Source organism: Mustelus asterias, chromosome 15, assembly GCF_964213995.1.
Source record: "Mustelus asterias chromosome 15, sMusAst1.hap1.1, whole genome shotgun sequence".
Taxonomy (NCBI): domain Eukaryota; kingdom Metazoa; phylum Chordata; class Chondrichthyes; order Carcharhiniformes; family Triakidae; genus Mustelus; species Mustelus asterias.
Genome location: NC_135815.1, coordinates 6564783 through 6591140, shown reverse-complemented (window position 1 = coordinate 6591140; position 26358 = coordinate 6564783). Strand labels below are relative to the sequence as shown.

General features: G+C 46.6%; 1 protein-coding gene across 23 annotated transcripts in view; it reads left to right on the top strand.

Moving 5' to 3' along the window:
- The window catches only part of adgrg6 (adhesion G protein-coupled receptor G6), a 131789-nt gene that overhangs the window by 42550 nt on the left and 62881 nt on the right, over positions 1 to 26358 (top strand). For 11 of the 23 annotated variants that reach the window (XM_078229404.1, XM_078229402.1, XM_078229405.1 and 8 more), the window contains 5 exons: positions 1060 to 1680; positions 9293 to 9361; positions 16423 to 16497; positions 19162 to 19221; positions 21645 to 21692. In XM_078229404.1, the coding sequence (XP_078085530.1) occupies positions 1060 to 1680; positions 9293 to 9361; positions 16423 to 16497; positions 19162 to 19221; positions 21645 to 21692 (873 nt within the window). The remainder of the gene's footprint in view (positions 1 to 1059; positions 1681 to 9292; positions 9362 to 16422; positions 16498 to 19161; positions 19222 to 21644; positions 21693 to 26358) is intronic. The other 12 variants (XM_078229419.1, XM_078229418.1, XM_078229413.1 and 9 more) reach the window with 6 other exon arrangements.

Below are 26358 nucleotides of genomic sequence, written 5' to 3'. Positions count from 1 at the left end.
TTGTCCTTAAAAGATAGAGATGGGTCCTCTTATTGAAGGTGATGATACATGGGGCTACTCTTCTCCTTCTGATTTTGTTCTGAGCTCGACTTCTACCCAGAATCTTTCTAAAGCACTTGATTGTCATTGCATCCAACACACTTGGGTAGAACGCGTTCATCATCATAGGAAGCACAATTCTAGCTTTTAATTCATTCTCGGGATGTTGGCATTATTCGTATATATTGATCATCCCTCATCATCCTGAGGAGATTGTAATTTGCTAGTAAGAGGTGGGGAGGGTGGATCTGGAGTCGCTTATAGGCAAATGCAAAAGATTTCTTCCCCAAAGGACATTAGCAAATCAGTTGGATTTCAGGAAGAAGCAATACACAGTTTAACTTATCCCAATTCTTTTTATTCCCAGCTTTGTATTTATACTGGATTGAGATTCTCAAACGGGTACAATGGAATTTGAGCTCTGGTTCTCTGGGTTGTTACTTCAGATTCAGTTCTGGATTATAGTTTCAATAACTTAACCACTAATACTGATGTTAGTCAGCAGTGTCAACACAAGTAAAGCGGAAGTGGGAGCACTATCAGACTCTGTGGTACTGCACTCATCTCCAAAGCTCTCTCAGCTTCCTGACTCACTCTCTGGGATTACAAAACAGCCCAGAATCACGTGTTTCCATGGATACTCTATCACATGGTTTCATGGCCCACAAAGATGCCCGCAATTGGGCAGAGTCATCTTCCAGCATGCTTGATGGTTTATTCAGCCAATAGCAATGTTATTGAATCAAATTGTTGGGGAAACAATTTTCTGGGCTGTGATGAAAGAACATGGCGGGTGGGACTAACTGGATATCTCCTTTAGAGATCTAGCATGGGTACTGTGGGTCGAATGGCCACTTTTGCTGTATGATATCCTGGTTCATCTCTGTGTAAGCAATGCATCGCATTGTTCTGCACTAGAAGAAGCCCCTTTCATCCCTCTTTGTGTTAACGAATCCTCTTCTTATACTCGCGTCACTAAATTCTGTCCCTTTTGTTTTGTCCTCCTCTCTCCGGATTAAGTGGCAGCTTCCCTACGGAATCAGAAGGTGGTGTTGCAGTCTTCCAAAAGCCAGGTCCTCTCAGTCTTGCCTTCAGTCTCCATCCCAGAACTGCAGCAGTTCACAGTGTGCCTGGAGGTGAAGTCTACCACGTTAAAGGAGCAGTGGACCCTGTTCTCCTACACAGACAGCAGTGACATGACACTGATCGATTTCAAGAAAGGGAAAGATGGAATCTACCTGTCCATTTCCGGTGCGGTGTGTGAAGTGGGCGGGTTCTGGGAAGCCCATTTCTCCGGAGAGGTGATCACAGATTCTTGGCGCCAATTATGTGTCGCTTGGGGTGGCAGTTCTGGCAATGTCATCACCCAGACTCAAGATAAGTCCCAGCTCCATGCCTGCAGTGCATCCCAGAACAAGGTTATCGCAGCTGGTGGCACGCTCACACTGGCCCCAAAGCAGCATCCATCCAGCCACACTTACACCGGCGAGCTCTACAACTTCCGGCTCTGGAATTTCAGCATGCCTGCACAGACACTGCTGGACTTAACCTGCGACGAGGTTGGGAATGTTGTGGACTGGGAGAATTCATTCTGGGATATCCCTGTCGACAGGTTGGAATCTGACAGTGCTCTGAGCTGCGGTAAGTATGCTGCTTTGATGGGTTTGCTTTCGGGTCCCTCGTCCGCTGTCTGGTTGGTTTCTGTGCAGTAATGCATCGATGGCTTTTCAACAATCAACCCTTCAGTTCACTCGCACCTGTTCATTTCCCTCTGTGAACATCAGCGCATTAACAAGGTGAACCTCAACCCTGCTGAACACTCACACACTCACACACTCACACACACACTCACACTCACACACACTCACACACACACTCACACACATACACTCACACACACATACACTCACACACACACACTCTCACACACACACACACACACACACTCACACACTCTCACACACACACACTCACACACACACTCACACACACACTCACACACTCTCACACACACACACACTCACACACTCTCACACACTCTCGCACTCCCACACACACACTCACACACACTCACACACTCTCACACACACACACTCACACACTCTCACACACACACACACTCACACACACACACTCACACACTTTCACACACACACTCACACACACACTCACACACACACACACTCACACACTCTCACACACACACTCACACACTCTCACACACACACATACACACTCACACACACACACACACTCACACTCACACACACTCACACCCTCTCACACACACACACACTCACTCACCCTCACACGCACACACACACTCACACACTCTCACACACACACACACTCACACTCACACACACACACACACTCTCACACTCACTCTCACACACACACACACACACACACACTCACACACTCTCACACACACTCACACACTCCCACACACACTCACACACTCACACACACCCACTCACACACACACACTCACACCCACTCACACACACACTCACACACACTCTCACACACCCACTCACACACACACACACTCACACTCACACACACACTCACACACACTCACACACTCTCACACATACACACTCACACACTCTCACACACACTCTCACACTCACACTCTCACACACTCACACACACTCACACACACTCACACACTCCCACACACACTCACACACACACACTCACACACACACTCTCACACACCCACTCACACACACACACTCACACGCACACACACACACTCACACACACACACTCACACACACTCTCACACACCCACTCACACACACACTCACACACACACACACTCACACACACACTCACGCACACACACTCACGCACACACACACACTCACACTAACACACTCACACACTCCCACACACACACTCACACACACACTCATACACACACACACACACTCTCACACACACACTCACACACACACACACACACTCACACACTCACCCACACACACTCACACACACTCTCACACACACACTCACACACACACTCACACACACACACACTCACACACACACACACTCACACACACACACACACACACACTCACACACACACACACACACTCACACACACACACTCACACACACACTCACACACACTCACACTCGCGCACACACACACACATACTCACTCACACGCGCACAAACACACACACACACTCACACACACGCGCACACACACACACACGCGCACACACACACACTCACACACACACACACATACTCACTCACACACATACTCACTCACACACGCACACATACACTCACACACACGCACGCACGCAGACACACACACACACATACACAGACACACAGACACAGACACACACACACACTCACACACACACAGAGACACACTCTTGCATACTCACAGTCATATACATTCTCACACATTCAGATACACAAAGGCACACATTCCATAAAATTTTTGCAAGTTTCACTCCCATGTTTCTGTTATGACATATATAAAGCTTCGCCTGTCACACATTCCCGAGCATCCACAATTCGATTTATAAACCGGATGAACACTTCCATCAGATTCCAGTCCATGACCCACTCCCAGGCTGCTATTTTGCCATTCCTAATGTCATAACTGGAACTGTGAATGACTTCTGCTTTCTGCCTTCTTGCTATTTCCTACACGATGGACCCACACAATTAAAAGGGAAATTCCAAGTTCCAGGGGCCTGCATGCAAAACGCATCCGATTTAGTGGTTGCAGAAGTCTTTCATTGCGGAAAGCCATCGTTATTTAACCGCTGTCACTGCAGGCAGCCTGAGAAAGAGCCTTCTGACTGCATCAGGGGCACAACCTTTCTGCCCATCTCACTGCCGCCAACATAAAACATTTTGAGAATTCGAAATTGGCACGGGTGCTTTTCAAAGCAGAATCCAGCTGGTAAATCACACCAGCTTCACTTTATTCAAATGTCTTGAATAAACTGAAGGTCGATAAGTCCCCTGGGCCTGATGAAATATATCCCAGGATTCTTTGGGAGGCAAGGGATGAGATTGCAGAGCCTTTGGCTTTGATCTTTGGGTCCTCGCTGTCCACGGGGATGGTGCCAGAGGACTGGAGAGTGGCCAATGTTGTTCCTCTGTTTAAGAAAGGGAATAGAAATGACCCTGGTAATTATAGACCGGTTAGTCTTACTTCGGTGGTTGGTAAGTTGGTGGGAAAGGTCCTTAGGGATGGGATTTACGAACATTTAGAAAGATGCGGATTAATCCGGGATAGTCAGCACGGATTCATGAAGGGCAAGTTGTGCCTCACAAATTTGATAGAATTTTTTGAGGAGGTAACTAAGTGTGTTGATGAAGGTAGGGCAGTTGATGTCATATACATGGATTTTAGTAAGGTGTTTGATAAGGTCCCCCATGGTCGACTTATGATGAAAGTAAGGAGGTGTGAGATAGAGGGAAAGTTGGCCGATTGGATAGGTAACTGGCTATCTGATCGAAGACAGAGGGTGGTGGTGGATGGAAAATTTTCAGACTGGAGGCAGGTTGCTAGCGGAGTGCCGCAGGGATCAGTGCTTGGTCCTCTGCTCTTTGTGATTTTTATTAATGACTTAGAGGAGGGGGCTGAAGGGTGGATCAGTAAATTTGCTGATGACACCAAGATTGGTGGAGTAGTGGATGAGGTGGAGGGCTGTTGTGGACTGCAAAGAGACATAGATAGGATGCAAAGCTGGGCTGAAAAATAGCAGATGGAGTTTAACCCTGATATATGTGAGGTGATTCATTTTGGTAGGAAAAATTTAAATGTGGATTACAGGGTCAAAGGTCGGGTTCTGAAGACTGTGGAGGAACAGAGAGATCTTGGGGTCCATATCCACAGATCTCTGAAGATTGCAACTCAAGTGGATGGAGCTGTGAAGAAGGCCTATAGTGTGTCAGCTTTTATTAACAGGGGGTTGGAGTTTAAGAGCCGTGGGGTTATGCTGCAACTGTACAGGACCTTGGTGAGACCACATTTGGAATATTGTGTGCAGTTCTGGTCACCTCACTATAAGAAGGATGTGGAAGCGCTGGAAAGAGTGCAGAGGAGATTTACCAGGATGCTGCCTGGTTTGGAGGGTAGGTCTTATGAGGAAAGGTTGAGGGAGCTAGGGCTGTTCTCCCTGGAGCGGAGGAGGCTGAGGGGAGACTTAATAGAAGTTTATAAAATGATGAAGGGGATAGATAGAGTGAACGTTCAAAGACTATTTCCTCGGGTGGATGGAGCTATTACAAGGGGGCATAACTATAGGGTTCGTGGTGGGAGATATAGGAAGGATATCAGAGGTAGGTTCTTTACTCAGAGAGTGGTTGGGGTGTGGAATGGACTGCCTGCAGTGATAGTAGAGTCAGACACTTTAGGAACATTTAAGCGGTTATTGGATAGGCACATGGAGCACACCAGGATGGTAGGGAATGGGATAGCTTGATCTGGGTTTCAGATAAAGCTCGGCACAACATCGTGGGCCGAAGGGCCTGTTCTGTGCTGTACTGTTCTATGTTCTATGTGCATCATAGAAACATAGAAACCCTACAGTGCAGAAGGAGGCCATTCGGCCCATCGAGTCTGCACCGACCACAATCCCACCCAGGCCCCACCCCCACACATTTTACCCGCTAATCCCTTTAACCTACACATCCCAGGACTCTAAGGGGCAATTTTTTAACCTGGCCAATCAACCTAACCCGCACATCTTTGGACTGTGGGAGGAAACCGGAGCACCCGGAGGAAACCCACGCAGACACGAGGAGAATGTGCAAACTCCACACAGACAGTGACCCGAGCCGGGAATCGAACCCAGGACCCTGGAGCTGTGAAGCAGCAGTGCTAACCACTGTGCTACCGTGCCGCCCTAATCATGGTTATTTGTTGAGATGACTTCGGTCAGAGAGTTAAATGCACTTAGATGCCTCATGGTGGGCATGCCCTGATGGTTACACGGGTAGTTAGGGACATTCCCTCAAATGTCGAAAAGGCAATGTTGTGTTTTTTGCTCACTCTTAATTGAATGTTCATGTTGTTGTTGCCACTCTGTGGGACGTGGCTGAACAAGCCCACCCAGCTTGCTCTCCCCTCAAAGCGTCTCAGAGGACGTTGTCCGAGATCACTCTCGGTGGGAGAGTTGGAATGTCGTAGGTGAACTCAAGTCTCTGTCAAGATTCTGCCAACCAATACCCCGAGATGGACACACATGCGGACAGTATGGACACTCCCTTTTAGCCCCCTCATTTTCTGACCTTGACTGACTGTTTCCACATCTTTACATTCCCCCCCCCGCCCCGCCCGCCAACACCATGGGGGCACCATGCCCTCTGCACCTCACTCCACCGTGCCCCCAATCCCAACCTCCCCCACCATGGACTCACTGTTGCCGGTCCTCTGAGAAAGCTGCCATTCTCCTGCTCCCACCCAACCGCCCTCTCCCCCTCCCCCACCTCTCCCCCACATTGTGTTGTGGAGTTCAACAAGATAAACCACTGACCCCACCACAATTACACACAGATGGCTGGTGGGAGCCACCTTTAAATGATCACAAACCAGGTGCCACCAGATTTATGACTTCACCTTTAAGGTGGGACTTGATTGAAAACTATTTGACTGTAAGTATTCTTGGCATGCGGATATACCACAAGGAACAAACCTCCCATAGGCCGGTGTGAGTCCTGACATGCCACAAGCATGCCGCTGAGTTTATCTCTGCATCTCTGCAGCAATCATCAATTAAGGGCAGCACAGCGGTTAGCACGGCTGCCTCACAGCACCAGGGACCCGGGTTCAATTCCGGCCTTGGGTCACTGTCTGTGCGGAGTCTGCACGTTCTCCCCATGTCCGCATGGGTTTCCTCCGGGTGCTCCGGTTTCCTCCCACAGTCCAAAGATGTGCGGGTTAGGTTGATTGGCCATGCTAAAATTGCCCCTCAGTTCAGGGGGATTAGCAAAGTAAATACGTGATGTTACGGGGAGAGGGCCTGGGTGGGATTGTTGTTGGTGCAGGCTCGATTGGCCGAAAAGCCTCCTTCTGCACTGTAAGGACTCTATGATTCCATCATCTCACCTTTCAAGCTTCTTTTTACCATTTAGAAGTTTAGTACCCTGGACAGACTTGAGTCCTGTTCCCACCTGTCTGCCACCGAGGTACTGATACCTGCTGGACTGCCTGACACGGTTCTTTCCTCGTTCTGTCAGTCACACCGACTGCTCGAAGGGGCGTCAGCGATCATGTGGTACAGTAAAGCAGAAAGAGCAATTAAAACATTCCCCAGGCCTCACTGAATAATCTCCACTGCTCGCCTGCAAGATACAATCAGTAACAAGCCAGCAAAATTAAAGGGCTGACTTGAAAGGGCCAATGCTGGATTGCCTGTGGCATGAACAGAATGTGCTGTTGTGGGCTGTTCAATTCACTAAGTGACTCAGCCCACTCAGAGTTCCCGCTTCATTATTCATTGGCATTAGTCATTTCATTATCTCAAATCGGAGTTTCAGAAAATATGATGCCACTCTATTCTGTTTCGCCCGGGAAGTGACTTGACTGTTCCATCCACACTGGGCAGAATCTCATGCGTGTGGGTGGCACTGTAGCACAGTGGTTAGCACTGCTGCCTCACAGCGCCAGAGACCCAGGATCGATTCCCGGCCTTGGGTCACTGTGTGTGAGGAGTCTGCACGTTCTCCCCATGTCTGCGTGGGTTTCCTCCGGGTGCTCCGGTTTCCTCCTGCAGCCCAAAGACGTGCAGATAGGTTGATTGGCCATGCTAACGTGCCCCTTAGTGTCAGGAGGACTAGCTAGGGTAAATGCAATGGGTTATAGGGGTAGGGCCTGGGTGGGATTGTGGTCAGTGCAGATTCGAATGGCCTCCTCCTGCACAGTAGTGTTCAATGATTCGATGACTCTCTCACCGCTGGCGAGCATGGGGATGGAAAGGCCACCTTGGAATTAGGCAGGATGGCCACATAGCAGAACCCACTGCCTTCCTGCCTCCGGCTGAATGAAGTTCTGGGTGGGAAGGCTGACCCTGCCCACCTCGCCGCACCTGCTGAGGCCCTTAAGTGGCCAATGAATGAGCAGTAAAGAGTCTGCACCTGCCACCCATTCGCCCAGCTGCAGGGTAGCTGCATCCAGCAGTGGTGGTGTGTAAATCTTGAGTCCATGACCTCCTGACTCAGGGGTGAGAGTGCGGCTGCCTTTGTCACACATGACTCTGTCAAGGGGCATTGCTGCCGCCTATTGTGAGTCGTATTGCCAATTTACTGATCATTTCACTGCTTGTTGACGCGAGTTAGTATTGCACGCCCCAAGATTTGATAGCCATGCGAAAGTTAAGATTAGTTTCTGATCAGTTTAGGCTAATTCCAATCTGGGCCCAGAGTGCTAACAGACTGTGTATTTAAGTGTGCAATGCTGTTATAGAGTTCAGGTTTCCAGAACAAAGTCACCGGGTGGGATCTTACGACCTCGCTCATCCCAAAACCCGTAAAACCCCACCTGGGGTCAGTGGACCTTCCCATTGTCTGCCCCTCGCCTGCTCCGATTCCCGTGGCGGTTGGGGCGATAAAATTCTGGCCACTAAGTGTAATTCTCAATGTGATGCCACAGAGAGGTACAAGCCTCCGACGCCAGTTTACTAATGCGCACACATATATATGCATGCACACTCATACACACATACATATGTGCGCGCGCACATGCACTCATACATATAAGGGCGGCACAGTGGTTAGCACTGCTGCCTCACAGTGCCAGGACTCAGGTTCAATTCCGGCCTTGGGTCACTGTCTGTGCGGAGTCTGCACATTCTCCCCGTGTCTGTGTGGGTTTCCTCCGGGTGCTCCGGTTTCCTCCCACAGTCCAAAGATGTGCTGGTTGGGTGGACTGGCCGTGCTAAATTGTCCCTTAGTGTCAGGAGGACTAGCTAGGGTAAATACAGGAGTTGCAGGGATAGGGCCTGGGTGGGATTGTTGTTGGTGCAGATCTGATGGGCCAAATGGCCCTCTTCTGCACTGCAGGGATTCAATGATCGTATATGTGCTCACACATATGCGCACATACATATGCATGCACACATGTATATTCAGACATACAAGTACACACAGGCACACATGCATATGCGTGCACAGATACACATACTCACACACAGACTGCTGTCTCTGACACAATGGTTCTTCTGCAAGATGTTTTAACTAACGTGCGTTTCTCTCACTGTTGCAGCCACTTCATTGTTTACCCAGACGACCATCAAACCCACCTATTGTTCTACCCCAGGTTCTGGATGTCAAGGTAGGGCCAAGGGCAACATTACTGGCAGTTTGGGAGTAAGACAAACTGGCGATCACGGGTTATACAGCTTCTCATAATATAGTCGTTAACTTTTAATAGGGTCAATTGTCAACTGCCCACCCCACGCTCCTCCTTAGTTTAACAATTTTATCCGATGAATAACTCAGCCTTGTTGACCAAAAGGAAGAATGTTGGTTAAAGTCTCCACCTTTGGATGTTCTTAAGCCAACTCCGCTCAAAGACTAAGTAGATTGGGACTATACTCATTGGAATTCAGAAGAATGAGGGGAGATCTTATGGAAACATGGAAGATTATGAAGAGAATAGATAAGATAGAAGCAGGGAAGTTGTTTCCACTGGCGGGTGAAACTAGAACTAGGGGGCATGGCCTCAAAATAAGGTGAAGCAGATTTAGGACTGAGTTGAGGAGGAACTTCTTCACCCAAAGGGTTGTGAATCTATGGAATCCCCTGCCCAGTGAAGCAGTTGAGGCCACCTCATTGAATGTTTTTAAGGCAAAGATAGATTTTTGAACAGTAAAGGAATTAAGGGTTATGGTGAGCAGGCGGGTAAGTGGAGCTGAGTCCACGAAAAGATCAGCCATGATCTTATTGAATGGCGGAACAGGCTCGAGGAGCCAGATGGCCTACTCCCGCTCCTAGTTCTTATGTTCTTATGTTCTTAAAAGGGCGTCACATCTGAGGTCAGATAGCTCAGGGCAGACTGTGCCTGACCACTGAGTGTCACAATGACCCGGGTTTGGTATTTTAAATGGTTGTTCTCTGAGTTAGCTCATTTCCTGCTCCTCCGACAGTTCAGCTGATATTTTGTGGGCAGGATACCCAGGAGAATGGGTGGGGGAGTGAGAGAGAGCAGGAGGGAGAGAGATTAATCTGCATTTTCCTGGATCATTAGCGGTTGGAAAAGTCTTTCAATCCACTTGATGTCAAAGTTGGTCTCTAAAAAACGCCTTCAGTTATTTCATTGCACATAACGACATTTTTTTCCATTTTTTATTCGCAGCACTTTCTTGTTCTTGTTCTTATGCTTACATATAAGCAGAGTGTTGGAAGATTCCAGAAATTCCAATTCTTTCCCTAGTGAAAACAAACATAAACAGTCCTTTTATTTACACGACGGACCTTTGGGAAAGAGCATTCCCTATCAGAAAACATTGGGAGGGGAGTCCAGAATGGCTTTCAGAAGGGCAATTAATCAAAAATTCCACAGAACCTTGGGGCACACAGGGGAAGCCATTCGGCCCACCGTGTCTGTGCCAACTCTCTGAGAGAGCTACCTTGAGTTTGCAGTTCATTTGAGTAACAAGGAAAGGGAAGGATTTATTTCTCTGTTTCAGAGAACCGACTCTCCTTCTCAGTGCAAAATTCCATGTTTTTGTTCTGTGTGACTAATTCCGGTTGACAAAAGAATTGATTGGACAAATGTATTCTCATTGCTTTTGTCAATGTTTTACTGGGTGACATGATTGGCCAAATCTCATGTCAATCAGACCTATGAGATAATGCATTTTGGAAGGTCAAATGCAGATGGGAAATATACAGTAAATGGCAGAACCCTTGAGAGTATTGATAGGCAGAGGGATCTGGGTGTACAGGTACATAGGTCACTGAAATTGGCAACGCAGATGGTGAAGGTAGTCAAGAAGGCATACGGCATGCTTGCCTTCATCAGCTGGGGCATTGAGTTTAAAAATTGGCAAGTCATGTTGCAGCTTTATGGAACCTTAGTTAGGCTGCACTTGGAACATAGTGTTCAATTCTGGTCGCCACACTACCAGAAGGATGTGGAGGCTTTGGAGAGGGTACAGAAAAGATTTGCCAGGATGTTGCCTGGTATGGAGGGCATTAGCTATGAGGAGAGGTTGGAGAAACTTGGTTTGATCTTACTGGAACGATAGAGGTTGAGGGGCGACCTGATAGAATCATAGAAATCATAGAAACCCTACAGTGCAGAAGGAGGCCATTCGGCCCATCGAGTCTGCACCGACCACAATCCCACGCAGGCCCTACCCCCAAGAAGTCTACAAGATTATGAGGGGCATGGACAGAATAGATAGTTACAAGCTTTTTCCCAGGGCGGAAGAGTCAATTACCAGGGGTCTTAGGTTTAAGGTGTGAGGGGCAAGGTTTAAAGGAGACGTATGAGGCACGTTTTTTACACAGAGGGTGGTGGGTGCCTGGAACTCGCTGCCGGGGGAGGTAGTGGAAGCAGATACGATAGTGACTTTTAAGGGGCGTCTTGACAAATACATGAATAGGATGGAAATAGAGGGATATGGTCCCTGAAAGCGTAGGGGGCTTTTGTTCAGTTGGGCAGCATGGCCGGTGCAGGCTTGGAGGGCCGCAGGGCCTGTTCCTGTGTTGTAATTTTCTTTGTTCTTTGTTCTTAGTTTGAATATTAAAATCAGCTTTCATTTTGAGTGATGATCCTTGACCTTTTGAGATCATTCATAACATGATCTCATGCTTGATTCTACCAAATTAAATTCTACAGATCAAAACCATTTTGGTAATACAGATATTCCTCTAAAAATCTTTTAAGTGATCAGAATTTGGCCTAGGGACCACTCTGGCTCTGATAAATCTATGCAGCACCTGTCCTTTGTACCAGGTGACCTCTGTCCAATCCAGAAACAGTCCAGCTGTTGACTGAAGTGATTCAGCGAATTGGAATCCACCTCCTGAGTCAGCACCCTCTTCCATGGAGTCCACTATCCTGTGGGAAAAGTAACACCTCTCAACTGACCTGGATCTGACCTTGGGCAACTTAAAATTGTAAACCCCTGGTGCTTCCTAACCCATTTACCTTCATGAATGAGGCTCCAGAGACACTGAAGAATCTCAACACCGTCCAGGACAAAGCAACTCGCTCAAGCCACATTCCATTCACCACCTTAAGCACTCACTCTCGCCACCACTGGCAGAGTGTGTGCCATCTACAAGATGCACTGCAGCAACTCTCTAAGGTTCCTTCAATAGCACCTTCCAAGTGCATGATATCCATCAGCTAGAAGGACACTGACTGCAGACTATTGGTTCTTCACTGTTGCTGGGTCAAAATCCCTTGCTAACAGCACTGTGGGTGTACCTACACCACATGGATGGCAAGAGTGCAAGGTGGTGGCTAATCACTACCTTCTCAATGGTAATTAGGCAGACTTGTCAGCTTTGCTCAGGTCCCATGAACAAACTAACAACCACATTCGGCCAACTAAAATATAAATTAAGGCTGTTATCTATATGAATGAGCAGCCCACACCCTGTTTTGGGCCCCATTGCAGAAGTTTTGATTTGATTTGATTTATTATTGTCATATGTATTAACATTCAGTGAAAAGTATTTTTTCTTGCACGCTATTCAGAAAAAACCTACCGTTCATAGAGAAAGAAACGAGAGAGTGCAGAATGTTACAGTCATAGCTAGGGTGTAAAGGAAGGTCAACGTTATACGAGGTAGGTCTATTCAAAAGTCTGATGGCAGCAGGGAAGAAGCTGTTCTTAAGTCGGTTGGTACGTGACCTTAGACTTTTGTATCCTTTTCCCGACGGAAGAAGGTGGAAGAGAGAATGTCCGGGATGAGTGGGGTCCTTGATTACGCTGGCTGTTTTTCTAAGGCAGTGGGAAGTGTAGACAAAGTCAATGGATGGGAGGCTAGTTTGCGTGATGGATTGGGCTACATTCACAGCCTTTTGTAGTTTCCTGCTGTCTTGGTCAGAGCAGGAGCCACACTAAGGTGTGATACAACCAGGATTTAGACTGAGGGGAACAGACCAGACCAATTTCACTCAGGATTCTGAAGTGATCACAGTCTAAGCACTGACAATAAGAGTTTAATCTGAGGTGCAGCAAGTTGCCTGATACATACACCTCTTACTAAAACATGTGAGTCAGCTGCGGAGGCAGTGGCAATCTGTAATAAAACCTCGGCCCAGGCAAACCGAACATTGGATAGTAACTGATAAGTGGGCTGTACCCAATTTCCTCCCCAACCAGCACCTTTCAGAAAGGAAGAGTGAGGGAGAGCAACAAGTTCAAAATTAAAACAAGTTCATTTGTTGGCCAAGCTCTTGCAATGGCATGGTGGCACAGTGGTTAGCACTGCTACCTCACAGCGCCAGCGACCCGGGTTCGATTCCCGGCTTGGGTCACTGTCTGTGCAGAGTCTGCATGTTCTCCCCGTGGCTGCATGGGTTTCCTCCAGGTGCTCCAGTTTCCTCCCACAGTCCGAAAGACCTGCTGGTTAGGTGCGTTGGCCTTGCTAAATTCTCCCTCAGTGTACCTGAACAGGCACGGGAGTGTGGCGACTAGGGGATTTTCACAGCAACTTCATTGCAGTGTTAATGTAAGCCTACTTGTGATACTAATAAATAAACTTTTATATAGCACCCTTCATTTAACAAAACACCTCGAGGTGTTTCACAGGGGCATTCCCAAACTAGATTTGATTCCAGGTCACGTAAGGAGAATTTTGCACAAGTGACCACAGAAGCTTGGTCAAGAGGTGGTTTTTAATCAGGAGAGAGAGAGGCTCGGAGATTTGGGGAGGGAATTCTGGAGCTTAGGGTCCAGGCAGCTGAAGGCACGGCTGCTAAGCAAATGGAAGGATCCACCTCAGGAATGCTTAAGAGACCAGATTTGGAGGAGAGCAGATATCTCGGAGGCTGGGGGAGGTGACAGAGATGGGGAAGGGAAAGGAGAGATTGGGAAGTTTTCAATTGGGCCGCATAGCTTTTTTTGCTAAAATATATTTTATTTGTAAAATATCTGAAAGAACATTCCAAACATTTCAAAGTGGCCATCACACAAAGTGCAATACTATTCGCTACAGATCACAGTGCACCCTGAGATGCTTCAATATAGTCAAAGGAACATTACAGACATTTCAAAACGGGCATTACAAATAGGACAAAGCTGTTGAAGTTTTCTGCATAGATCAAGTTGCACTCTTGAGGTGCTTCATTACAATTGTGATACATGTAAAACACACCATATACACTACATTTTACTGGATATATTAAATACAGTGGGCGCGATTTCACTGGCCGTTCATGCCACACTTGTGACTGGATGCCAAATTTTCCGACCTCACTGCAGCAGGATGGAAAATTCCCGCCAGCGTGAACGGAGGTAACATTCCGACCAGTGTGTTGCAATTCACTCAGGGAATCCAAGTTGCTGTGACAGCATGCATGGCTACATGTATGTTGTAGACTGGAACTATGGACAGTGATAGTAGAGGCTCCAATGTTCTGTCCATCACATGTCTGACCAGGAATCTCTCCCACTCTTACCACATGTTACTGGAAGGATTTACGTGTACTCAACCTGTTTGGCCGCGTTATGACCGCATGCTCTTTGACCTTCAAGGCCTTGAGTAGGAATTGATCCTCAGAGACAGGGACACCATTCACTGCACCACTAGTCCTCCCGAGTATGTGAAACAGAAGCTTAATAAATAAATGATAGAAGGGATCTGACTCGCACTATTGCTATGGTGACTGTAAATTTTATTCTTGGCAAGGCTGGCATTTATTGGGTAGAATTCTCTGACTCCTGTGATGTGCTTCTCAGTGATAGGAGGCCACCTGCCCTTGGCTGGTGGTGGGATCCTCTGGTCCCGCCGCTGTCAATGGGATTTCAAATTATTAAATCCGCCCCCCACTGCCAGGAACCCACGGTGGGGATGCACCATCTGCCGCACCAGAAGATGCCGGTGGCGGAAAGAGCCAGAATATTACCCCATTGTCCATTCTGAGGTGTCCTTTGAAGGGGTGGTGATGGACCATCTTCTTTAGCAGTTTGATGCAACCCATGTGGCCATTTTAGGGGGGCAGTTAAAAGTGTCAAAAACATTAGCATGGGACTGGAGTCCGATATTGGTCAAATGGGGTAAGGATGGCAGGTTCCTTCCCTAAGGGACATCACCTTTGGTGGAGGCAGTGACAGTGGGAAAGAATGAGGCTGGATTGAAGGAACAATAGGTGGAATCTGGTTGGACCCCTCGTGAGGTGCTATTCACCTCAACCACTCTATATGATAGTGAGTTCCATGGCTAATGGCTAGTGTTGAACTGGTGACCTAGGGGTAAAGTTCAGACCCTGTCTTGATAACTGATTTCAGCTGATAATGTGTACTTTTGGGTTAATCCTGGGAACATTGTTTTAACACTCGTTGGCTCTGTGTCCTCAAAAGAGCGCTTTTTCTAACATTACAGCGCAATCTTTTAAATCCGCTTCCACTGCCAGACTCTGCCTGATTTTAGTCTCTTTTTCAGAGAAGGTAGTGCCAACACTGCAGCACTCCATGTCATTGCATGTCAGCTGGATATGTGCTCATGTGGGTGGCATGGTGGCACAATGGTTAGCACTGCTGCCTCACAGCGCCAGGGACCTGGGTTCAATTCCGGCCTTGGGTCACTGTCTGTGTGGAGTCAGCACGTTCTCCCCATTTCTGCGTGGGTTTCCTCTGGGTGTTCCGGTTTCCTCCCATAGTCTGAAAGACGTGCTGATTCGGTGGATTGGCCATGCTAAAATTGTCCCTTTGTGTCCCAAGATGTGGCGGTTAGATGGGATTGGCCATGGTAAATGTGTGAGGTTACAGGGACAGGGAGAGGGCCCGGGTAAGGTACTCTATCAGAGAGTGGGTGCAGACTTGATGGGTCAAATAGCCTCTTCTGCAGTGTAGGGATTCTTCCAGACTCCAAGGGGAGACAGGCACCACTGAGCCAAGGCTGACATGAGATCATTGCAATGGCAAAATCCATGGACTGGAATGTTCCCGTCCCGCCCACCACGGGAATCGTAGTGGGCGGGACATGGACTATGGAAAGGTCCGTTGACCTCGGGTGGGATTTTCCGGTTTTAAGCTGAGCGTGGCGGGAAAATTCCGCCTATGATCCTTGCAGAAAATATGAAAATCTCACAGGCAAGGGAGGTATTGTTCCTTTTAACAGTGTGGATATTCAGCAACTGTGTGCGATGACTGTGTCCCACCTGAAATAACCTGCAGTTATCTGCGTGTTTCTTCCTTGTCTTATCGGCAGCTCCCACATCAGCTCACTTCAGCACTAGCATCACTAACACGCATGGCACTAACAGCCCTGAGCCCTTCACGTCTGGTAAGCAAAGTGTGTTTTCATCATTCTATTCTTACTTCACCATATTTCCAATCATCAGTTACTGTGTGCACAGTTATAATGGAGAAAACCGGTGCAAGGTTGTTGTGGTGTAATTATACCCTCCTACCAGTGGTGGTATTGTTGCTCCTCTACTGGGCAAGGTTAATCACAGTGTGACGTGTTTACATAGAGAATTCCCCTGATAAATGTGCACTTAGTTATTCATGACTGAAAATGCTGGGAAACAGCCTGTGGAAGCCTGTCGAAAATTAAAAATAATTTGTAATTTACCATCTTAGAATGGTCTCTGACAGAAAGAGTATATTAAATCCAACAATTTGGTGGTATATTCTGAAATGCTGTTTGCTGCATGATATGATAGAATATAGAATGGTGTATTGTGGTGTATGGTGGTATTGTACGGTGCTACAACTTTGTGGTATAATATATAATAGTTTGCAATGCACAATTACAGCATGAATGTACTACACACAGAAGCATAGACATAGAAACATAGAAAATAGGAACAGGAGGAGGCCTTTCGGCCCTTTGAACCAGTTCTCCAATTCGTTATGATCATGGCTGATCATCCAACTCAATAGACTGATCCTGCCTTTCCCCTATATCCTTCATCCCATTCACCCCAAGAGCTATATCTAACTCCTTCTTGAAAACATAAATGTTTTGGCTTCAACTACTTTCTGTGGCAGTGAATTCCATAGGCTCGCCGCTCTCTTTGGGTGAAGAAATCTCTCCTCATCTCAGTCCTAAAAGGTTTACCCCTGTATCTTTAGACTATGACCCCTGGTTCTGAACTCCCCCACCATCAGGAACATCCTCCCTGTATCTACTCTGTCTTGTCCTGTTAGAATTTTATAGGTTTCTCTCAGGTCCCCCCTCATTCTTCTAAACTCCAGCAAATATCATCCTAACCGACTCAACTCTCCTCATACGACAGTCCTGCCATCCCAGGAATCAGCTGGTAGACCTTCTCTGCACTCCCTCTATCACAAGAACATCCTTCCTCAGATAAGGAGACCAAAATTGCACACAGAATTCCAGGTGTGGTCTCACCAAGGCCCTGTATAATTGCAGCAAAACATCCCTGCTCCTGCACTTGAATCCTCTTGCTTTGAAGGCCAACATACCATTTTCCTTCTCTACTGGCTGCTGCACCTATATGCTTACCTTCAGCGACTGGTGTAAGAGGTATCCAGTTCTTATTACTCTGACACGGTCTAGATGGGCCAAATAGCTTCCATCTGTACCATCATGACTCTATGACTTTATATTGTTGCCCAAGAAAGAAATATTCTTTTGTTGAAGCTTTTCATTTCGGACTCATCAGGACAACTGACGAGAAAGTACTAATGTCAGGGGAAACAACATATTTCTACATTTCAGAATCACAGAATTGTTATGGCATAGGAGGAGGCCATTCAGTCCAGCATGCCTTTACCTGCTCTATGAGCATTAAGACTTAGAGTCATTCTCCTGCCTTTTCCCTGTACCCCTTGTGCATTGGGTGGGATTCTTTAACCTCTCCACGTGGCAGGGGGTGGTGTGGGTGGTGTTTGCCAGTGGCAGAATCTTCTGGTCCTGATGCTGCTGATGAGATTCCCATAGCCTCCACCCCACGCTGCCGGGAAACCCAGGGTGTGCCATCGGCACGGGACCAGAGGATCCAGTCGGCGTGAACAACCAGAAGGTTCCAGCCATTGTTTCTATCCAAATAATCATCTAATGCCCTCTTGAATGCCTCGATTGAACCGGCCTCCACCACACTCCCAGGCAATGCATTCCAGGCCCCAATCACTCGCAGTGTGAAGAAATTTTTTCTCACATCGCATTTGCTTCTTTTGTAAATAACTTTAAATCTGTTTCCCCTCTCATTCTTGATCCTTTTACGAGTGGGAACAGTTTCTCCCTGTCTGTTCTGTCCTGTTCCTGAATTTGTTATGTTCATAAGGTATCGGAGCAGAATTAGGCCATTTGGCCGATTGAGTCTGCTCCGCGATTCGATCATGGCTGATACGGTCCTCATTCCCATTTTCCTGCCTTCTCCCCATAACCCTTCAACCCATCACCAATTAAAAATCTGTCCAACTCCTCCTTAAATTTACTCACTGTCCCAGCATCCACCGCACTTTGGGACAGCGAATTCCACAGATTCACAACCCTTTGGGAGAAGTAGTTTCTCCTCAACTCTGTTTTAAATTTACTACCCCTTATCCTAAGACTATGACCTCTCGTCCTAGAATGTCCCACAAGAGGATACATCTGCTCCATGCCCACTTTATCCATACCTTTCATCATCTTGGAAACGTTTCACACCGTCCGTTCCCACAATGTGTGACAGTGAGCAAGGTCATGGGTCAAAGGTCAAATTAGACTGGCGACAGCTAACCAGTGTACACGCCATTGACAGTGCGCACCAGAAAACAATCATAACCAATGAAAATATTTATTGTTATTGAATAATTCTCATCGTCACAAGAAATATCATCTTCACAAATCACTTAATAGGCTGCAGCAGTGACCATATGGATTCACAGTGACAACTCTTGGTTCCATGTCTCAGCAAGTCTGAGAATTAGAGTTAAATTTCGAGTTCTATTGTTCCAGCCATGTGATCAATATCTTGCATTTGCTTACATCACCAAGGCACAAATCTTCCATTCACAGAAGCCACAACGCAAGGGAGCAGCGAAACGACAGAGTTGAGTAAGTGACTGGATTTTGAAATTTTAGTGACTGTAAGTAGATAAAAGAGAATAAGTGTACAATCCCGATGGGGAGCGATTGGCTCCCAAACTCTCTCACAAGTCAGACACAGCGAATCCCTTCCAGCAACCAAGTCCTGGAAAAGGATCTGTAATTACGTAGTGTTTCTCATGAGCTCAGTGAGACTCCACAGACAATTAAGTGTTTTAAGGGGGAAACTATTGTACTGTACGAAATGTGGCAACTAATTTGTACACAGTAAGCTCTCGCAAACAGTATTGGGTGGGATTTTCCTCCCTCTTCATGGTGTGTTTCATGGCGGCTGGAGGTGGCTTGCTCCGCCATTCGTTAGGATCATGCCTGATCATCAAATTCAATATCAAAGTCCTCTGAGGAAGGTGGATAGTTGGGAATCCATTTGTGAAGAGAGTGCACACTCCATATCGGGCTAGCGAATGTTCTATTTCAATAGAATCCACAGAGCTTCTACAAGTACATAAAGGGTAAAATAATAACTAGGGAGAGAGTAGGGCTTCTTAAGGATCAACAAGGTCATCTATGTGCGGATCCAAAAGAGGTCAGTGAGATCCTAAATGAATATTTCTCATCAGTATTTACTGTTGAGAAAGGCATGGATGTTATGGAATTTGGGGAAATAAATAGTGATGTCTTGAGGAGCGTACATATTACAGAGGAGGAGGTGCTGGAAGCCTTCAAGCTCATCAAGGTAGATAAATTCCCAGGACCTGATGAAGTATATCCCAGGATGTTGTGGGAGTCTAGGGAGGAAATTGTGGGTTCCCTAGCAGAAATATTTGAATCATCGACAGTCACAGGTGAGGTGCCTGAAGATTGGAAGGCAGCAAATGTTGTGCCCTTGTTTAAGAAGGGCTGCAGGGAGAAGCCTGGAGACGACAGACCAGTGAGCCTAACCACTGTAGTGAGTAAGTTGTTAGAAAGTATTCTGAGAAACTGGACCTACAGGCATTTAGTGAGGCAAGGACTGATTACGGACAGTCAGCATGGCTTTGTGAGTGGAAAATCATGTTTCACAAACTTGATTGAGTTTTTTGAGGGGGTAACCAAGAAGGTAGATGGGGGCAATGCAGTCGGCGTTGTCTACATGGACTTTAGCAAGGCCTTTGACAAGGTACCGTATGGTAGGTTGTTGCATAAGGTTAAATCTCATGGGATTCAGGGCAAGTTAGCCAATTGGATACAAAATTGGCTTGACAACAGAAGACAGAGGATGGTTGTAAAGTGTTGTTTTTCAAACTGGAGGCCTGTGACCAGCAGTGCGCCTCAGGGATTGGTGCTGGGTCCACTGTTATTTGTTACTTATATTAATGATTTAGGAGGCATGGTTCATAAGTTTGCAGATGACACCAAGATTGATAGCATAGTGGACAGTGAAGAAGGTTATCTAGGATTGCAATGGGATCTTGCTCAATTGGGCCAGTGGGCCAATGAATGGCAGATGGAGTTTAATTTAGATTAACATGAGGTGACGCATCTTGGTAGATCGAATCGGGGCAGGACCGATTCAGTTAATGGTAGGGCGTTGCAGAGAGTTATAGAACAAAGAGTTCTAGGGGTACAGGTTCATAGCTCCTTGAAAGTGGAGTCACAGGTGGACAGAGTGGTGAAGAAGGCATTAGGCATGCTTGGTTTCAGTGGTCAGGACATTGAATACTGGAGTTGGGACGTCTTGTTGAAGTTGTACAAGACATTAGTAAGACCACACTTGGAATACCGTGTACAGTTCTGGTCACCTTATTTTAGAAAGGATATTATTACACTAGAAAGAGTGCAGAATAGATTTACTAGAATGTTACCGGGACTTGATGGCTTGAGTTATAAGAAGAGGCTGGATAGATCGGAACTTTTTTCCCTGGAGTGTAGGAGGCTTAGGTGTGATCTTATAGAGGGGCAATAATGAGGGGCATAGATCAGCTAGATAGTCAATATCTTTTCCCAAAGGTAGGGGAGTCTAAAACTAGAGGGCATACGTTTAAGGTGAGACGGGAGAGATACAAAAGGGTCCAGAGGGACAATCTTTTCACTCAGAGGATGGTGAGTGTCTAGAACAAGCTGCCAGAGGCAGTAGTAGAGGCGGATATAATTTTGTCTTTTAAAAAGCATTGACAGTTACCTGGGTAAGATGGGTATAGAGGATTATGGGCCAATTGTGGGCAATTGGGACTAGCTTAGTGGTAAAATCTGAGCGGCATGGACAAGTTGGGCACAGGACCTGTTTCCATGCTGTAAACCTCTATGACTCTATGATGGACCTCTCAATAGCTTGGCTCAGTAGCTGTTTGGCGATAGATTTTTGTGCGAGTTTTGTGGCTGGCAAACCAAAGGAAAGAGAACGCTGAGGCTTTCTGAAGACTGAATGTGTAATCAGTGTGTTTACTGTTCAGGCCTGGGAACCACTACAATCCTCCAAAACCATTCCTCAAGCAGTGAAGGTAGGAAGGCAATGCCATCAAACTCTTCAATGGTGATGGTGCAGCGGGTGCGGTACTAATGGGGCTGTGAGAATGATGCAAATGATGCTGTTGAAGTTAGCGGGAATTAATAATTCAGCCTTAAAGGATCACAACCGCATGTTTAAAGGGCAATGTTCCCACACAAAAAAAAGTTTGGCTAATTTTTGTAATGAACTTGATTGAAATGAACTTTTAAAAAGTCTCACCATCTTGTTGTACACGATGCTTTACACTTCCTGGCAATTGTTATAAAGCGGAGGTTGATTCCTCCCTCTGAGAACTAACACCGAAACATCCAAAGAGGAGTACCTCACCCGATAATCTGTAAAAAGTGTGTGTGAAGTGGTGTGACCTGCTCTTCAGCAACCTCTAGTGGTTAAATCAAAATAATTCCCTGACACTCTCTCTAAAATCAACACATAACAATTTATTTATCGAACTAACAGTGGGCAAATTAGCTAAACTATTAACAAACTGAATAAATCCCTTCTATTAACTATTCCTGAATAAAACAAGATTCAATGTTCAAATAAACACAATTCCTACTCATTAACAAAAATACAATTTAGCCACTCTCTAAATTACAACCAGGTTTTTTGTCTTCTGGAATATTCTGGGCTTCGCTCTTCATTCTTCTGTCTGGAACTTCTTTCTTCTTTGATACCTTTGCTATCTAGATGGTGCTTTCTCTAAGATATAGATGAAGTTATGAGAGCCAGCGATTCTCTCTCTCGAGAGCTGAAAGCTGAGACCTGAGAGCTGTTATTTCTGATAGGTGGCAGTTGCTTTTCATCCTTTGTCCCATTGCCCCCTTCTTTTATACCCTGTATGACATCAATATTTCCCACAATTGGGTTGGTTCTAGGTTGTCAAAACCATCAGATCTGAATCTAATAGGTTTTTGGTATCTAAGTGCCTGATTCAAATTGATTGGCTGAATTAAAAAGCCTGTTGTCTTGCTAAAAACTGCTGCTTGTCTTTTCGATACTAATGTTTCATTTTGGGCTCTCTGTGTACGTGCATTTTTAAAATCTCTAAACACAGAAAAAGCACCACCTTTTAAAGGAACCGCGCAATTCTTTCAACCCCTGAGCATTTTACAATTTTGCAAACACCAAATTCTAACGTCCTACCTTCCAATCTACAATGACGCAATCCAACTTCACAACACAATCATCGGCCAAAGGAATTTTAAACAATTAAGTAATTAGCTGAACTGTTTCCACAAAATGTTGCCCCTGTAAACAGGTTGTGTGTTCCCTGTAAAGCAGCATTTTACGCTATCGTAATGCTGCTGGATTGTATTGACGCTAGCGATGGTGCCAAGGGGTGAAGGTGGCATGGGTGATGGTGGTGGCCGTGTGTGCAAGGTCGTGGTAATTATGGCGGTGGTCAGTTTGTGTCACAGGAGCAGTGGCAGCCTTACTGGCCGTGACAATGGAGGCCGTGAACTCCACTGCCAACTTGCTCATTTGGGATCATTCCGAGCTTCTTCACGAGGGAAGCGTAAGCGACAGATGTTGAATACAATGTCTGATGCAGCTTATACAATGCATGTCCCTCAGTGAGCTATTGCCAGCGTTGTGTATTATTTATCTTTCTGTGGTTAGGCCGGTAGACCAGTGGGTTGCTGAGGGGATGCTTTGAAAGACGGGACAAGATTTTCCAGTCCCACCGCGGCAAGAAATCCCGCCCAGTTTCTTTCACAATCTCACGGTGACCCATTTTTAAGCACTTTTGACAGATGGTCGCTGCTGTTGCGTGGCAGCCCATTTAGCACAGCAAGCTCCCAGAATCTGCAATCTGTTTTGGTGATTTTGGTTGAGGTTTAAGTATGCGCCAGGACACAAGGGACGGCACGGCAACACATTGGTTAGCAGTGCTGCCTCACAGCGCCAGGGGCCCGGGCTCAATTATAGCCTTGGGTCTGTGTGGAGTTTGCACATTCTCCCCGTGTCTGCGGGGGTTTCCTCCGGGTGCTCCACCACGTTCACCTTAGTGATGGAAAGGGATAGGCATGAACCTCGGGCCAGTGGTTTTAGCTGGGGGAAGGGTAATTATGAGGCTATTAGGAGAGAATTAGGAAACATAGGTTGGACTAGGAGATTACAGGGACTGGGAACGTCCGACATGTGGAGTTTTTTCAAGGAGCAGCTACTGCGAGTCTGTGATAGGTATGTCCCTGTCAGGCAAGGAGGAATTGGTAGGGCTAGGGAACCGTGGTGCACCAAAAAAGTTTCTTTGTTGGTTAAAAAGAAAAAGGAGGCTTATGTTCGGATGAGACGTGAGCACTCGGGTAGTGCACTAGAAAGCTTTAGATTGGCTAAGAGGGAGTTGAAGAGCGAGCTTAGAAGGGCTAAAAGGGGACATGAGAAGACTTTGGCGGATAGGGTTAAAGAGAATCCTAAGGCGTTCTATAGGTATGTCAAGAACAGAAGGTTGGTTTAGGGCAAGTTTAGGGCCAGTTATAGATGGCAGAGGGAAGTTATGTGTGGAACCGGAGGAGATTGGTGAAGCATTGAACCAATATTTCTCTTCGGTGTTCACGCAAGGGGACATGAATATAGCTGAGGAGGACACTGGGTTGCAAGGGAGTAGAATAGACAGTATTACAGTTGATAAGGAGGATGTGCAGGATATTCTGGAGGGTCTGAAAATAGATAAATCCCCTGGTCCGGATGGGATTTATCCAAGGATTCTCTGGGAGGCAAGAGAAGTGATTGCAGAGCCTCTGGCTCTGATCTTCAGGTCGTCGTTGGCCTCTGGTATAGTACCAGAAGATTGGAGGTTAGCGAATGTTGTCCCATTGTTTAAGAAGGGGAACAGAGACTTCCCCGGGAATTATAGACCGGTGAGTCTCACTTCTGTTGTCGGCAAGATGTTGGAAAAAATTATAAGGGATAGGATTTATAGTTATTTGGAGAGTAATGAATTGATAGGTGATATTCAGCATGGTTTTGTGGCAGGTAGGTCGTGCCTTACTAACCTTATTGAGTTTTTTGAGAAAGTGACCAAGGAGGTGGATGGGGGCAAGGCAGTGGACGTGGTATATATGGATTTTAGTAAGGCGTTTGATAAGGTTCACCATGGTAGGCTTCTGCAGAAAATGCAGATGTATGGGATTGGGGGTGATCTAGGAAATTGGATCAGGAATTGGCTAGCGGATAGGAAACAGAGGGTGGTGGTTGATAGTAAATATTCATCATGGAGTGCGGTTACAAGTGGTGTACCTCAGGGATCTGTTTTGGGGCCACTGCTGTTTGTAATATTTATTAATGATCTGGATGAGGGTATAGTTGGGTGGATTAGCAAATTTGCTGATGACACCAAAGTCGGTGGTGTGGTAGACAGTGAGGAAGGGTGTCGTAGTTTGCAGGAAGACTTAGACAGGTTGCAAAGTTGGGCCGAGAGGTGGCGGATGGAGTTTAATGCGGAGAAGTGTGAGGTAATTCACTTTGGTAGGAATAACAGATGTGTTGAGTATAGGGCTAACGGGAGGACTTTGAATAGTGTGGAGGAGCAGAGGGATCTAGGTGTATGTGTGCATAGATCCCTGAAAGTTGGGAATCAAGTAGATAAGGTTGTTAAGAAGGCATATGGTGTCTTGGCGTTTATTGGTAGGGGGATTGAATTTAGGAGTCGTAGCGTTATGTTGCAACTGTACACAACTCTGGTGCGGCCGCACTTGGAGTACTGTGTGCAGTTCTGGTCCCCACATTACAGGAAGGATGTGGAGGCTTTGGAGAGGGTGCAGAGGAGGTTTACCAGGATGTTGCCTGGTATGGAGGGGAGATCCTATGAGGAGAGGCTGAGGGATTTGGGATTGTTTTCGCTGGAAAGGCGGCGGCTAAGAGGGGATCTTATTGAAACATATAAGATGATTAGAGGTTTAGATAGGGTGGATAGTGATAGCCTTTTTCCTCTGATGGAGAAATCCAGCACGAGGGGGCATGGCTTTAAATTGAGGGGGGGTAGTTATAGAACCGATGTCAGGGGTAGGTTCTTTACCCAGAGGGTGGTGAGGGATTGGAATGCCCTGCCAGCATCAGTAGTAAATGCGCCTAGTTTGGGGGCGTTTAAGAGATCCGTAGATAGGTTCATGGACGAAAAGAAATTGGTTTAGGTTGGAGGGTCACAGTTTTTTTTTTAACTGGTCGGTGCAACATCGTGGGCCGAAGGGCCTGTTCTGCGCTGTAATGTTCTATGTTCTATGTTCTATGTTCTAACTCCAAATGACACCGCCTTCCCCCCAGCACCCACAGATGCTAACTCGGGGAATTTGCCCCATTGGTGATAACAGGCACCATTCCATTTTCTTAAATAATGGATTAGAAAATACTTGTCTCTTTGCAACGTAGTGTGTGGGACTGCCCTGTTCGTGATATTGGAGAACCATGCACTGGTGAGGATAAATCAGGATGAGCCATTATCAATCCTCAGTCATGTGTTTTACAGTTCGCTTGGAACATGGGCTGAGTCGGCGACTGGGCACTATCACGGGGACGGATTAAATAGACATGGGGCGGGATTTTATGGCCTCGTTCATCCCGAAACCATTAAATCCTGCCAGAGGTCAATGGACCTTCGTATTATCCAGCCCTCGCCCGCTCCGATTCCCATGGTGGCCAGTTCGGTAAAATTCCGA